Source organism: Macrobrachium nipponense, chromosome 3 (assembly GCF_015104395.2).
Source record: "Macrobrachium nipponense isolate FS-2020 chromosome 3, ASM1510439v2, whole genome shotgun sequence".
Lineage (NCBI taxonomy): Eukaryota > Metazoa > Arthropoda > Malacostraca > Decapoda > Palaemonidae > Macrobrachium > Macrobrachium nipponense.
Genome location: NC_087202.1, coordinates 122700895 through 122716028, shown reverse-complemented (window position 1 = coordinate 122716028; position 15134 = coordinate 122700895). Strand labels below are relative to the sequence as shown.

Sequence of the window (15134 nt, the reverse complement as noted above, 5' to 3'; positions counted from 1 at the left end):
CCACACAAATGTCTCGTGATTTTGATAGCACCTTTTTGGCCAGCAAAAGAGTAGTTCCCAGACCTACTCAAACTGCTTTTGGATTTTCCAAGGTTACTTCCAAGAAAACAACTGCACTTCAGGCAGTTCCATCAAAATTTTGTATTCTCTTGTCCTGACAGGTTACAAACTGTCAGGAGACTGCTCAGAAAGAAGGGCTTTTCCAAAGCAGCTGCAGACTATTGCCAAGTGTAGGAGACTATCATCAGATGAAGTCTGTCAAAGCAAAGTGGACGATCTTCAGAACTTGGTGCAGAAGTAACAATGTCTCCTCTACTCAAACCTCTATAGCAGTAGTAGCTGACTTCCTGCTATATCTCAGAACAAATAGAAATCTTTCCACTTCTACTTTTAAGAGGACAGAACCATGTTAAACTCTGTATTCCATTATAAAGGACAGACTTGTCCATGAATTAGTAATTATCAGACCTAATTAAATTGTTTGACACTTCCAAACTGAAGGGGATTCCCTCAGTATTATGGAACTTAGATATTGTTCTTAAATGGTTATCCAGTTCCTGTTTCGAACCGTTGCAGTCGATCTCCCTTAGAGATTTGACAAGGGAATGCATTATGTTCGTTTTCCTTAGGGTTCTTGGCTAAGAACGAGACCCCTGTAAAGAATCCTTCACAGCCTCTGTCAAAAAATGCATTAAAATTTTTTCATAGGGACCTTATATCCACTATGTTAGCATTGAAGAAAAATCAATCCCTGACCTCTATCTTGCAATCAACTTTTTGGAAGTGTAAGTCAGTATTCATGACACAATACTTAAGGGATGTAGAAACAGTTTATGATGAATGCACTACCTTGAGTCCTTTTTATGCAGCTGGTGTGTATTGGGGAAGGAAACTTAAGAAACGTTTTAATTCCTATCATGTCTTTGCCTTGCATAAGACGTCGAGTTCTAAGGGAGTCTTTTAATACTGTGTATGTGGAGGGTAGCGGGACAATTGGCCGATAGATAATTAGCTGACAGACAATTCGCCTACAGGATAGTAAGCTGACAGGACAATTTGCAAAACATTTAAAATCATTATACTAAGTTCAAGGTCTTATTCAGCTTTTCTGAAATTGATATTTTTCTAAGCCCTTTAGTATCATGAAGATTGTCAAGACAGAATGGGGTAGCACAAAGCTTATACAATGATACTCATATTATATTATCGATAAAACACAGCAATTAAAAACTTTTAGGAGATGTGTGAACTGAAAATTGTGCAACGCTAGACTGACAACAGTCGATGACATCATTAGTGGCACTCCATGAGGAAACTAATCCCCCAACGCCGATTGGAAATATTGCTTTAAAAGTAAAAAAAAATAAAGCTTCTTGTCGAGCACTGAACAGTTGCAGTTGCCTTCAGTCATAATAGATGATGTAACTCAGATATGCCCTTGAGCATTACCGAAAAAGGAATCTCTCAAGGGTACAGTACAGCAAAAAAGACCTATTTTTATTGAGGAAGAACTATATAAGACTCCAAGAGGTGATGATTTTTTACTTCATGAATGTGAAGCGATTTCTATTTTCGGTACTTTAAAAAACTTAGAAATTTTATAAAAGAAAAAAACCAGTGGTTTTGTAATTGAACTTTTGACTCTGCACCATTGGGTAAACAGCTATACACTGTTCATGCACTGATAAATGAAAATAAAATAGTGCCACTACTTTATTGTGTAAAAAAACAGCAAATGCAATGAGATTTATGATGTGATATTTAAATTTATTTAAGGAAGTTTTAAAATTGTGGTGTTAATTTTTTATAAGTACGCTTTTTCTAATTTTTTTTTCTTTTTTACTTTTGTTCATTAGTACTCAGTGAAAAATGTTATTCTTGCAAAGTGTCTGTTCAGTCATGTGACTGCTAATTATCTGTCAGTTGATTAACCTTTTGGCAAATTGTCTGTCGGTGACTTGTCTGTCGGCTAATTGTCTATCTGTCAATTATCTGCACATGACATGGAATACCCTCCATTCTCCTTCATTCTTTTAAATAGTTGGGTAATGGTTCTAAAAATTCATTTGGTGGTATTGAGGACTGATTTTATTCTGGTTGTATTGTTTGGTACTGTACCCTGGCAGGGGAATCTTGTATCCTTTGGCTAGCTATAGGAATTGATCCAAAGCAACAAAGACACCCACTAAAGTAGTAGACGCATCAAGGCATTTGCACAGCCTCGCCTCTACACGTGTTCCTTGTTGGACGAGTGGTTTATGTGCTCGCCTACCGGTTTGGCAGTCCCAAGTTTAATTCCCCACTGCCAACGTAGAATTGGAGGAGTTTGTTTCTGGTGATTAGAAATAAATTTTTTGATATAAAGTGGTTCAGATCCCACAATAAGCTGTTAGTTCTGTTGCTAGGTAACCAATTGGTACTTCAGCATTTAAAAAATATCTAATCCTTCTGGCCAGCCCTAGGAGAGCTGTTAATCAGCTTAAGGGGGCCGGCCGTCCAATGCCCTTTTTTAAGGACAGGACTTTGATATTCATACCACTTAATAAGGTGACTTGGGACATCTCCAAACCGCATATGATTTTCGCCTTTGACCTTCGGTTTTGTGACGCCAGGGCGATTTATCCCGAAAATAACCATTTTTCAAATTCTATCCTCCCTTCCCTTGATATTTAATATTAAGACCTGGGATTACTACCATATAGACCTGATGTAGACCTCCAATCGAATGGAGAGTTTTTTTCTAAAAGTCATTTTTTGCTAGATATGAAATTTTTCAATATGGTCAAAAAATAAACCCTATAAATCAGGAGAAAAAAATTTATAAAAAAAATACGAAACAAAAATTGGAAAAAAGGGCTCTGTTTGATTGTTCTATATGTCTTTCTGAGTTATATACCAAATTCCAATGTTATAGCTTTTAAAACTAAGTGAGAAGATAGATTTTGAAGGTCAATAAGTATAGTTTTGAGATACGGGCGTTCAAAGTTTTCCTTCGTATTTCTATAATGACAATATCAATAAATAATGATTATTATGAATGTATATTTGTTTGTTCCGACACGGCATACAAACCTTCGTCCTTTTACAATAGGAAGGTACTAGCGGTGCAGCTGGATAGGTCGTAAGCTTTCGAACAAGGGGTTCGGTAGTTAACTGCTTGTCCGACAGGCGCGCGCGCGCGACTGGGAGGTAAACAAATCACTTTTGCTTTCGGCCTGCTGGCGTGTGGACGTGTATCATCGCTCTCTGCCCGCTTCATCGTCGTTTGCTTTCGCATGATTGTGTTTTTCTTTTTCGATGTATCTAGTGAAACTGAATTGTAAGTACAATCATTTCATTGATTCAATTGTGAATTAAAGGATCTTGCTGCACAACGCTCTCGATTACCCGAGTGCCGGGACTGAGGGCGTAATTGCGGGAATTCATTTTCCCAGAATGATCCTCGTATTGTGTATGCTCGGTGCCGAGGGCGGGAGCGCTCGCTCGAGCGTATATTGGGTTAGAAATGTGTAGATGAAAATCGTAAGTAAGTACTCTTTTCATTTATATTTTTTTGACCTATGTGCCCGTTGCCGAACGAATACTATCGGCACGGAAACTTATTCAGTATGAAAGTGGAATCGCAAGTACAGTATTCTTTTTCATTTTCATAGATTTTTATTGTAGCAATACTCATTTGGATCAGTTTCCGAGCTTGCCCGGAGATTGATCCTTCCCCCTTTTTATGTTGAATGAGTGAAATCGCAGTACAAGTTCTTTTTTCATTTTCATTTTGTTATTGAGATTGCATTGTTGACTGGGATCAATGTTCCGTTTATTGCAGTGAATTGATCCTTCTCTTTTTGATTGTATGAAGTGAAATCGCAAGCGCAGTAGTCTTTTCATTTTCATATATCTGTTGATTGCATCAATTCGTTATGGATCAAGGTTTCCAGAAACCTTGATTCATAAGGTAAGGAATGAAACCTTTCACCCTTACGCTCGGTACCGAGGGCGCAAATGCGCTCGATCCGAGCCCTTTTTCATTGTGAAGTGAATCGTTTTGCAAGATGCATTTTCATTTTGTTCCTTATTATTGATTGCATCAATATTATTTGGTTCAAGTTCCGCTCAGTCAGGGAATTGATCCGTATGCCTTGTATTGTGCCGATGGCACGATTGCCTAGAGCTCTTATTTTTTTGTTGTTGGGTACAGGGTACTGTGCGGGGGAGGGGAACGAGAACCCCTTTTACGCTCAGTTCCCACTGATGACTCTTCCCCTTGGGGGGGGGGGAGGTTATCGGCGTTCTTCTCCTCGCCCGATCCGTCGAGCCGCGGGGGGAGGGCGCTCGGTGCCCGAGTACAATTGTATTAGGGGTCTTCCACTCGTTCGGGGGGATCAAACGCACGAGGGGATTTCCCCTCCATTAACGCTACTACTTTTATTTCCCCAGGTGATACTGCCACGAGGGTGGACCTTGGTGAGGTATGGGCGTCCTTCCAATTGCAGAGCGTGCTGGTGTCCAGGGGCGGCGGTTCTATGTCTGGGCATATTGCGGTCACCCATGGAGTGGTGACCACGCAACCAGGTGACGACGTCCCTCCTCACCTGGTGTACTCGCCTCGCGTGGTAAACAGTCTTGCCTACAGCCGCTGTGAAGTGCCGTTCACCGTACCGAGAGGGGGGCGTGCCGCCGCCGCTCGTGGTTGCCGCGCTGCAGCGACCACACCTTCCGCTGCCCACAGAAACTCGCCCCTGGACCTGCCGCCGGTAACAGGATGTTGCTGCCTGCTGCTCCACTTCCTGTGTTTCCGGTGCTGCCTGCCGTACCTGCCGATTCTGGGCTGACTGTCCAGGCAGTTGCTGCGCTGGCCGTCCCTGCCGTTGCTGCGCTGGCTGTTCCTGCCGTTGCTGCGCTGGCGATCCCTGCCGTTGCTGCGCTGGCTGTTCCTGCCGTTGCTGCGCTGGCGGTCCCTACCGAGGATTGCTGGCCTGCCTGCCTGCTGTTCTGAGATACCCATACCTGCTGATGTCGTCCCTGTTCTTGTGGTGGTACTACCCCAGACTGTGGTCTGTCTGTACAGGTGCGTCCGGGCCGGCCCTGTGGCTTCGGCTACAGCAGCCCCGGCTCCGCCCTGGATAGCAGATCTTACGTCTGTCCTGAGGAAGCTGACGAAGAAGAGGAGGAAGGTGTCGTGGTCGTCGTCTTCATCTTCTTCATGGTCGTCAGCCGCCGCCTCTTTCCCCTTCGACTTCTAAGGCTTTACAGCCGAGAAAAGGTAAGAAGGTTGCCTCCTCCCTCCTAAGAAGCTTCCTCGGGAGCTTCTCGGGACCCGTCTCACCTCGGTGGGACGGGAGGGTTTCTTCCGCTGGTCCTCCTGCTCCTCGGGAGGGGGCGGGGCCCGTCTCTTCTTCCGCAAGGAAGAAGCTACGGGGACCAGATGGGTACCGGCTAACACCGGTACTTCCTCGCCTGGCGTAAGTGGTTCTGCCACTGCATCAGGGGTCCGTCTCGGCCTCCCGTCCGCGGGGGGTACCGAGTGCACGGTCGCCTAACAGCGACCGTGCAGCCAGGAACCAGACCTCTGAGTCCGCTCAGCGTCAGGTTCACGGCACGGGGCGGAAGACTGGGTGACAGCCGCTCAGGCGACTCTCACCAACACAGCTCTCACTCGTTCCGCGTTTGAAAACACTGCTAACCCGGGGACGTGAACGGTCCACGACCGACACGGGCTGAGGCTGGGAAGAGGTCCTCCCGTTCGCGGTGCCAGCCACGGCTGGAACCAGCGACGTGACGTGCCGTGAGGACAAAGCACCGGTCTCAATGCGACAGTGGAGCCTGCAGGTCGCCTGACCGTGCGCTCTCACAGAGAGCGATCGGGTACGGCAACCAGGACACCAGCTCTTCTGACACTCGAGTATCATGCCGCTGTGCTCAGTCCAGCCGTTCTAACCACAGCGAGACGGTTCGACCAGGCCTGCAGCTCGATCGTCACCGCTGGGTTGACGATCGCCTGCAGCCCTCCAAGCCTGCTGGTCCTGCCAGCGAGCGACGAGGGAGCGTCAGGTCTGCCTCTCCCGTACCTTCAACCTCCTCGGGTTACACCGGGAGGAGCGAGGTATTGAGGAGTGATCGTGAGGGGTGCGCCCCTCATGATCCCACCACGACTCCCATACGTGCCAGGCACGGTTCTTGGACCGGCCAGGACGTATGCGCAAGTGGATGGGGAAGAACCGAGAGGGCTGTCGCTGTTCCCCCATTCTTAGGAGGAAGGTTCTCGGAATATGCTCTTGTTCGAAGGGCTTAACGGTCCCACTCTGCAAGATGCTGTGACTTCCGAGATCCAGAGGAACTTTTTGTTGGGGGGCCGAGGTTACGGCGCTGATTCGTCAGCACAATGACCTCGGGAAGGATCGCCGCTCCCCACCAGCAGAGCCACGTCTCGGCTCGAGTCGTTTTGGGGCCCGAGAGGGAACCCAAATCGACGGTGGGTCGGCCGCGATCGGAGCTTGCCGACTGTGTTGAACCAGGTAGTCTCTCGTCTCCGGACAAGAAGGCTCTCTCAGTTCTGGGACGGGTTCCGAACAAGCTACTTCACCTCCTCTACTGCGACAGAGGCGTTTATACGTGTCTTCGGACACCGTATTTAAATACCCCTTCGGTCCTCCTGAGGTTTCGACCTCGACGGACTGGAATGAGTCGGAGCGGTATCGGCTCTCTACTGGTCAGGTGTCGATCAGCCCCACCCCCAGACGACGTTCACAGTGGCGGCAGACCCTTACCTACCAGTGAGAGTTCGTAACCCTCCTCGGGAAAACGTTTTCTCCTGACGATACGTTTTCCCAGACTCTTAGAGGCCATCGCCGCAAGGAGGAGGGCTGCTCCTACTTTTCTCCAACTGCTAGTTCCACTGGGAAGGCGAGCGAGTATCCAATTCCTCCCCCATTACCCTTCTCTCCTTACGGGACCCGGTCCAACAGCAGGCGTACGTTCCAGGGGCATCGAAGGACGTAGCATGGAGACAGGAGATCAAGAAACCATACTGAGCAAGAGAAACTGTAGAAATCGGTTACGGATCAACCACCGGGCTTTACAGCCGACTCTTCCTGATGGAAAAGTCTACGACAGGCTGGCGCCCAGTGATAGATCTCTCTCCCACGAACCGGTTGGTTCGCCAGACCCGGTTCACGATGGAGACGGCACGCTCAGTGCTCGACTCTATCAGGAGAACGATTTCATGCTTTCAGTGGACTTGAAGGATGCGATCTACAAATACCCATTCATCAGTCCTTCTTGGAAAGTACCTCCGCTTCATCCTCGACGGGACGGTAGTACAAGCTCAGGCCACGTTGCTTCGGTCTCTCAACCGCCCCACAGGTGTTCACGCAAGTGTTACACTGGTGTCTGCTTGTGGCCATTCGCACGGGATATGTCTGATGGGATATCTCGACGATTGGTTAGTCCTGGCGAGCTACCGCTCGCAGTGGCTACAGGACAGGGATCGACTGCTCGAGTTCTGTCGCGATCTGGGGATCGCTCTGAACTTCGAAAAGTCCGATCTCGAGCACAAGCAGAGGATGAAGTACCTGGGTATGCTGATCGACACGGTAGCAGATTCAGGGAGGCGGCCAACCAGTTCCTGTCTCGGCAGGAACAGGTAGCTCAGCAATGGCAAGTCGTGATCGGACACCTGTCGTTCACTCGGGAAGCCAGTCCCTACGGGCGTTCTTCACCTGCGGTCTCTTCAGGGAGACCAAAGGAGAGTTGGTCACAGGCGACGGATCCCCCAAGCCTCCTTGATCACTGACACAGGAGGGTGAGGCAGGACCTAGCCAGGTGACTGGACGACAGGAACCCCTCAAGAGGAGTGCCTCCGCGCACTCTCCCCCCTCCCCCCCGGACATGCAGCTGCTCTCAGACGCATCGACCGAGGGATGGGGCGCACACCTGGAAGAGTTGCGGACTTCAGGAGTGTGGTACGAGAACGACAAGCACCTTCACATCAATGTACTGGAACTAAAGGCAGCGTTCCTTGCTCTCCAAGAGTTCCAGGACCGCTTGATGAGACACTCAGTGGTGTTTGATGTACGGACAACACCACGGTGGTGGCTTACGTCAACAAACAGGGGGGACCTAGTGTCTCTCCCGTTGTATCAGTTGACTCGGCAGGTGCACGAGTGGGCCGAGGCACACTCAATAGAGCTGTCGGGCACGCTACATTCCAGGGAAGGGAAGAATGTATTGTAGCAGAAACACGCTCAGCCAGCCGTCGGATCAGGTGATAAGGACGGAACGGTCTCTTCACAAGGACGTGGCGGAAAGGCTCTTCGACCTGTAGGGGCGACCAGTCGAGGATCTGTTCGCCATCCGGCACAACAGGAAGCTCCAGGTGTTCTTCTCGGCCGTGCCGGATCCATGGGCAGCTGCAGAGGACGCTCTTCAACACCCGTGGGACAACCTCTTCTCCTAGCCTTTCCCCCGTTCAGCCTGATTCGCAAGGTGATCAGTCGAGCACTGGTCATCCCGAATCTCAGGATGATCCTGATGGCTTCCAAATGGCCACAAGCCATTTGGTATCCGGACCTGCTGGCTCTTCTCGTAAGAGAACCGAGAGAGATTCCCCGTTGGCACAACCTTCTCGCCCAGCCACACGTCGAGAGGTACCTACCGAGCAGTCCAGTTTCTACGTCTTCACGGCTGGCTGTTATCCACCTTCTCTTGCGAACGAGAAGCTTTTTCGTTGCGCAAAACAGAGATGGCTGGAAACGTCCGTCAGTCCTCTGCAGCTGTGTACCAGGGGAAGTCGGCCGTCTTCGGTTGGTTGGTGTCATAGACGGGGCCCATCTCCTCTCAGAGCCAATCTTCAGCAGGTAGCGGATTTCCTCGTTTTTCTTCGCCGAGGAAGCTCCTCAAGTTCCCACAGTCAAGGATACAGAGCCCGCCTTGTCGCTCCTCCTGAAACTGACGGGATTGGATATCTCGAACTCGTTCGAGATCTCCTTGCTTAGTAGCAGCTTCCAAAGGTCTTACCAAACCAGGGAACTCGAATGAACCTCGTCTGGCTGGACCTGGGCATCGGCGAAGAGAGTACGGGAACGTCATGCAGATAATGATGTGGATGAGATGCTGCTCTGTCCTGGGAGGACGCTACGGCGCTATCTGAAGAGAAACTCGACACCTCGGGCCTGAGGGTCGACGCCTCTTCGTTAGCAAGGGGTGGGGTCAACAAGAAAGAAGTATCAAGAACACTCTTTCGTCCTGGCTGCGTGAGATCTTCAGGAGGGCGTATGAGGCTGATGACATCCGTACGTCCCGTCCCGAGAACTCACGAAGTTAGAATTATTGGCCCCTCGTCGGCGTTTCGTAAGAACTTCTCCGTGGCGCAGGTATGGAAGGCAGTGGTCTGGTACAACCAGACCACCGGCACTTCCCTATACCTATTGGATATTGCCCATAGGTCCTTGGATCGGTTTCCTTAGGACCTGTGGTGGCTGCTCAATACGTCGTCTAGCGAACCCAGACCCTAGCAGGCTGAACAGCATCGAGTCCTGGTGTGACTGTATGAATAGATAGTGATGAGGAAGTGACTGGCTTCTCTTTCTATCTTTTCTTCCTCTCTACCTGTGGGTAGAGGGATACGGTCATCACCCTGCTGGATAAGGACGAGATGCCGGTGAGCTATACGACAGAGCCCCATCCTATCCCGTTGCACGAGGGATGGGAGCAGAATATCCACCACTTCCTTCTACAAGAAGGGGGGGAAGTGGATGCCTACAAGAGTTCAAAATCATGACTTTAACTTTGCTCCTGTACAGGAACAAGTTTTCTTACATTGCGTGTACGAAGAGATGCGCATCCCATGCCCTCTCTTAGTACTCGGTCCAGAGGTCTGACCATTGATCCTGCGGTGCACACCCCGATCAATCGGACAGAGGCTTGGATCCCTCCCTCGCTCTTACGACCAGGGAGGCTTCCAAGGTTGGGCGAACACCAGGTCTGTTCACAAAAGACTCAGATTCCCCCCCCACCAAGAAGTGAGTCTTCCTATTGTAAAAGGACCGAAGGTTTGTATGCCGTTGTCGGAACAAATGACAATTTGTCCAAAATTGCATTTTTCCTAACTATACAAACCTGAGGTCCTTTACACATAGCCCCACCTCATGCCACCCCTCACTCTGCAGTTTTTGCTTGGGCCAAAAGCAAAAGTGATTTGGTTTACCTCCCAGTCGCGCACGCGCGCCTGTCGGACAAGCAGTTAACTACCGAACCCCTTGTTCGAAAGCTTACGACCTATCCAGCTGCCGCTAGTACCTTCCTATTGTAAAAGGACCTCAGGTTTTGTATAGTTAGGAAAAATGCAATTTTGGACAAATTGTCATTTTTCAATTCTATCTCCTCCCTTGATATTTAATATTAAGACCTGGGATTACTACCATATATAGACCTGATGTAGACCTCCAATCGAATGGAGAGTTTTTTTTCTAAAAGTCATTTTTTTGCTAGATATGAATTTTTTCAATTTATGGTCAAAAAATAAACCCTATAAATCAGGAGAAAAAATTTATAAAAAAAAAAAAAAAAATACGAAACAAAAATTGGAAAAAGGGCTCTGTTTGATTGTTCTATAATGTCTTTCTGAGTTATATACCAAATTCCAATGTTATAGCTTTAAAACTAAGTGAAGAAGATAGATTTTGAAGGTCAATAAGTATAGTTTTTGAGATACGGGCGTTCAAAGTTTTCCTTCGTATTTCTATAATGACAATATCAATAAATAAGTGATATTATGAATGTATATTTGTTTTTTGTGTATTAATAAACCAAAACTATTTTATTTATCATAATTTAATCATAAAGGATGATTCCCTTTGCTCATATATCGCAGCCCTGGGGCACTGCTTGAGACAAGATGGGGCACTCCTTCCTACGCAATTCTCTCTCTCCCCCTTCTGCACTAACTCTGCTTATTACAGCGAATTTTCTTCTTCTGTGTGTTAGCGAGATGTTTTCCTTGTATATTTTCCTCTTTGGCATGATGAAATTCTTGCCCGAAACAAAGATAAATAAACGTAATCGCAAGAGAATGTCAAGAGGTGAAACTCGAAGGCGTACACTTTTTTTACTAAGACAATTTAATAAATCATGATTATTATGAATTTCATATTCCATTTTGGGTATTAAAAAACCAAAACTTTGTTATTTAATCATAAATGAAGATCTCTTTGCTCAAAGATCGTAGCCTTAGGCACAGTGTGACGTGTGCTGTCAAGCAAGACGAGGGCGTTACTAAGCAACCCTCCCCTCTCTCTTCACTAACTACGCATATATTATGATATTCTGTAATAATACTTGAGCGATTTTTCTTCGTCTGTATGTTAGCGAGATGTTTCCCTTGTCTTTTACTCATTGGCATGATGAAATTCTTGCCGAAACATACATAAACATACATGAAAGTAGGCGAATGTCAGACGTGAAATGGAACGTGTAGCCTACTTGACGTCTGTGATCGCACTAAATCAGGACTGGACTTAGTAGCTTGAGCCTGAAGTCTCCTTCTCGACTCGGGGAATGTCTACAGATGCCGTTTCTCCCAATTTCTTTGACAATAATTATCAAAATTTACGATAATAGAAGAAATATTGCATTTTCTTGTACGGATCAATGTTTTAGGCTTATTGAGTTACGTTAACTAATTACCCTGTAACTACGAAAGTAAGAGGAATTTTGACGAAATATTTCGTATACGTATTCTCAATTGCCATATGAAGCTCCATGAATTTTTTCATGACTGCATTTTTCGCCCTATACCTCCATATATAGAGGTTCCGGCCGGCCCCCTTAATGGTCTGGTTACACTAAGATATACTTAACTCGCCTCTACATGATAGGATGGTGGCCAACCAGAGGCAGTATTTACCAGCACAGCTGTTTTATTAGGTAAGAGTACAGCAAACATTATATTAATGTTAGCAAAGTCTCTATTTTCGCTGTCATTACAATTAATAATGTTTTGATAGTAGATGCGTCCATGTTTCCCACCGCCTATCAATGTAGGAATCAGCTATGTAATTATTGGGAAGTTACATATATAAAAATGATGAGTATTTTTATAATAATTAACTGGCCTGTAGTGTAATGGCCCACCCCTTATGCATGCACAGCACTTGCATCCAGTTAAACATGTTACCCAACTCCAGGCGATATTTCTTCTCTTCTGAATTTGTGTAATTTCAGTCAGTGTTAGCAAAAAGATATACTAAGTAAAATTATGGTTTGTTGACCATGAAAATTGCAATTGTTTTGAAAACCTTATTTATTTTGCTTCAAAGAAGTACTTATGTATTAAAGACAAAAATAATTTAGTTTTGGTAGCTATAGATGCAAGGCGAAAAATTGCAAATTTGTAAAATAATGTAACTTAATGATAAATTAGTTTGAGCTGAAAATTTATTGAGTAATTTTCATAATTGATTATTTCAAAGTTTGTAATTTGTGTCTCCTTGCTTCTTGAACATTGTATTTGTCTATGTATTGAAAACTTTGGTATTTTTTTTTGTAATGGTCTTGGTAGCAGATTGTCATGATGGCTTGTATACACTTCTTTGAACTGGGCGAAGTCAGTTTTCACTCTGAGATTGCATAGACAGTACAGCTAAGTTGTGAGGGTTGTTATTGTATGTTAATTTTTTTAGACATTTACTTTTATTTCTTTTCTTTTTACAGCAATCTCATTGGCCCCAACATATGTCAGTATGTGGACAAAATAGCGACAGCGGAGGTGGGGGTGGCGGCGAAGGAGGTTCAGATTCTGTCAATGGGGAAGCGAGTGCTCAGTCTTCGAGAGTTTCCACTCCTGTCCAAAGCCTAGTAGCAGCACAGGTAAGAGAAGCTTTGAATGATAATAGTACAGTGTCCTATTTATTTCTGACACATACAAAGTCCATATTTGAAGCTTAGTTGAATGATGAAGGATATGTTCCTTTCTGTCCTTAAGACATGACTATTAGCACAAGTTCAGGGACAGACAGAAAGCACATGAACTAATATTACAATCATGACGAGAGACAGGAAAGTAGAGAAATTCAGGGACAGACAGGAAGCATACGAACTAAAATTAAAATCGTGACAAGACAGGAAGGTAAGAGAAATTAGTTAAGAAGGCAATGTTTTACACTATCTATGGTAGATATGATTAAAATAGAAAAGCAAATGCAAGGAGTGTAGGTATCATTATCATAGATAGAGTAGAAGATAGGATAGAAGGCTGGCTATTGTAACGGAAAATAAAGAATCGTCATTTGGGTAACATAATGAGACTGACAGAAGTATCAAGGTTCACAGCTTGGTTATTTGCTCTTCATTATCAGGTGAAATGATCTGGATTTACTAAATGTTAGCGAAGTAAGCAAGTTTGCTGATAACATAGAAAGGATATTGTTACTGATAACATTACACAGTATGTAAATCAATTTCAAGAATAATTGGAGAAAATTGGTGATTAGTCATTAAAATGGCAGAGGCAAAGTCCTGCACATTAGTCGTAAAAATAGGAGTATTAAGTTTAATCTACAGTACAGTACTTGAAAATGATATAAAGAATTGTCATTAAGAGAAAGCTCTGGGAGTCATTATCATTAGTGACTTGCAACTCACAAAGCCACAAAAAAGTGTGCATAGAAGTTGAAAAGCAAAGCCCAGAAAAAACTAAAGTACATTCAGTTCCAATTTACAACTAGGACAGAGACTATACTAACTTAAAGTACACTGTCCATTTAGAGGTCATCCCAGCAGAGGGACACTGGAAGCAGCACAGACAAGAGCAGTGAAACTAGTACTATACAATGGTACCTCGACATACAAAAGGCTCAACTTACGAAAAACTCGAGATACTAAAGCAAATGCGAAGTTGTTCCGATACGTAATACAAACCATCGGTCCTTTAACAATAGGAAGTAGCTAGCGGCAGCTGGAACGGTCGTAAGCTTCGAACAAGGGGAGAACGGTAGTTGACTGCTTGTCCGACAGTCGCGCGCCGCGCGACTGGGAGGTAAACAAATCACTTTTGCTTTCGGCCGCGGGTGTGAAGGACGTGTTCGTCATCGCTCTCTGCCCGCTTCATCGTCGTATGCTTTGTTTATATTGTGTTTTCTACTAATGGTTTGTTTGACTTGAAAATGAAACTGTAAGTACACTGTTTTCATTTTCATTACTTAATTATGAACCAACATGGAGTTATCGCCGTAGATGCGGGCCTGGCGATTTCCTCTCTTTTATGAATTGAACCCTTGAATTATGTCTCGGTGCCGAGGGCGGGCGCTCTCGCGCCGAGTCATGTATTTTGGGCGAAAGTGTGTAATTGAAAAATGTAAGTACTCTTTTCATTATATTTTTGCCCTGTGCGTTCGTTACCCGAGAGTGTGATTGCGCTCGGCACGAGCCTTTTAATTTTGTATAATAGAATGCAATGAAAGTGGATTCGCAATTGCAATATTCTTTTCATTTTCATTTATTTATTTGCATGAAATTTAATTTGGATCAATTTTCGTTCTTACCCGGGAATTGATCCTTACAATTTTTTTATGTGAAAGTGAAATCGCAAGTGCAGTATTCGGTTTCATTTTCATATACTATTTTATGATAGCACATATTATTGGATCTAGTTTCCGTTCTTACCCGGGAGTTGATCTTTTCTCCTTAAGTTCTATGAAGTGAATCGCAAGGGCAGTATTCTGTTTCATTTTCATATTACTTTTCACTGCTGTGCGGTGGTAGGGGAAGCGAAGGTCTGCCAGGAAGTCGTCGGAAAGCTCTCCCGCGACTCCCATTGGTATCCGATTCTTCGTCTTCCTTCCTGCCCCCCGCTCAGCTTCTTCGTTGTATTTTGTATTTGGGGTCTTCCTTGCGTTCGGGATGGGCATGTCTTCCCCCCGTGCGTGAGGGAACCCCTCTTACTAATCTATCTATGTTACCGCAGGTGCTACATCGTGGGAACGACCTTGGACAGGTATGGACCACCGCGGCGGCAGGGCGTGCCTAGCATCCACGGGCTGCTTTGCAGCGTCTAGCGAGGTCTGGGGCGGTCTCCACTACTACCACGGCCGCTTGCCTGCTGCCCCCCCCCTACTGTCGGTACACTCCCCATGCTGTGTCGA

The 15134-nt window shown here is 45.7% G+C and overlaps 1 protein-coding gene across 1 annotated transcript in view; it reads left to right on the top strand.

Moving 5' to 3' along the window:
• LOC135222019 (MYND-type zinc finger-containing chromatin reader ZMYND8-like) overlaps positions 1–12954 on the top strand; it is an 87467-nt gene extending 74513 nt beyond the window's left edge. The window contains 1 exon segment of the mRNA XM_064260145.1: positions 12706–12954. Coding sequence (XP_064116215.1) covers positions 12706–12939 — 234 coding nt within the window. The 3' untranslated portion in view covers positions 12940–12954.
• Positions 12955–15134: the final 2180 nt, after the last annotated feature.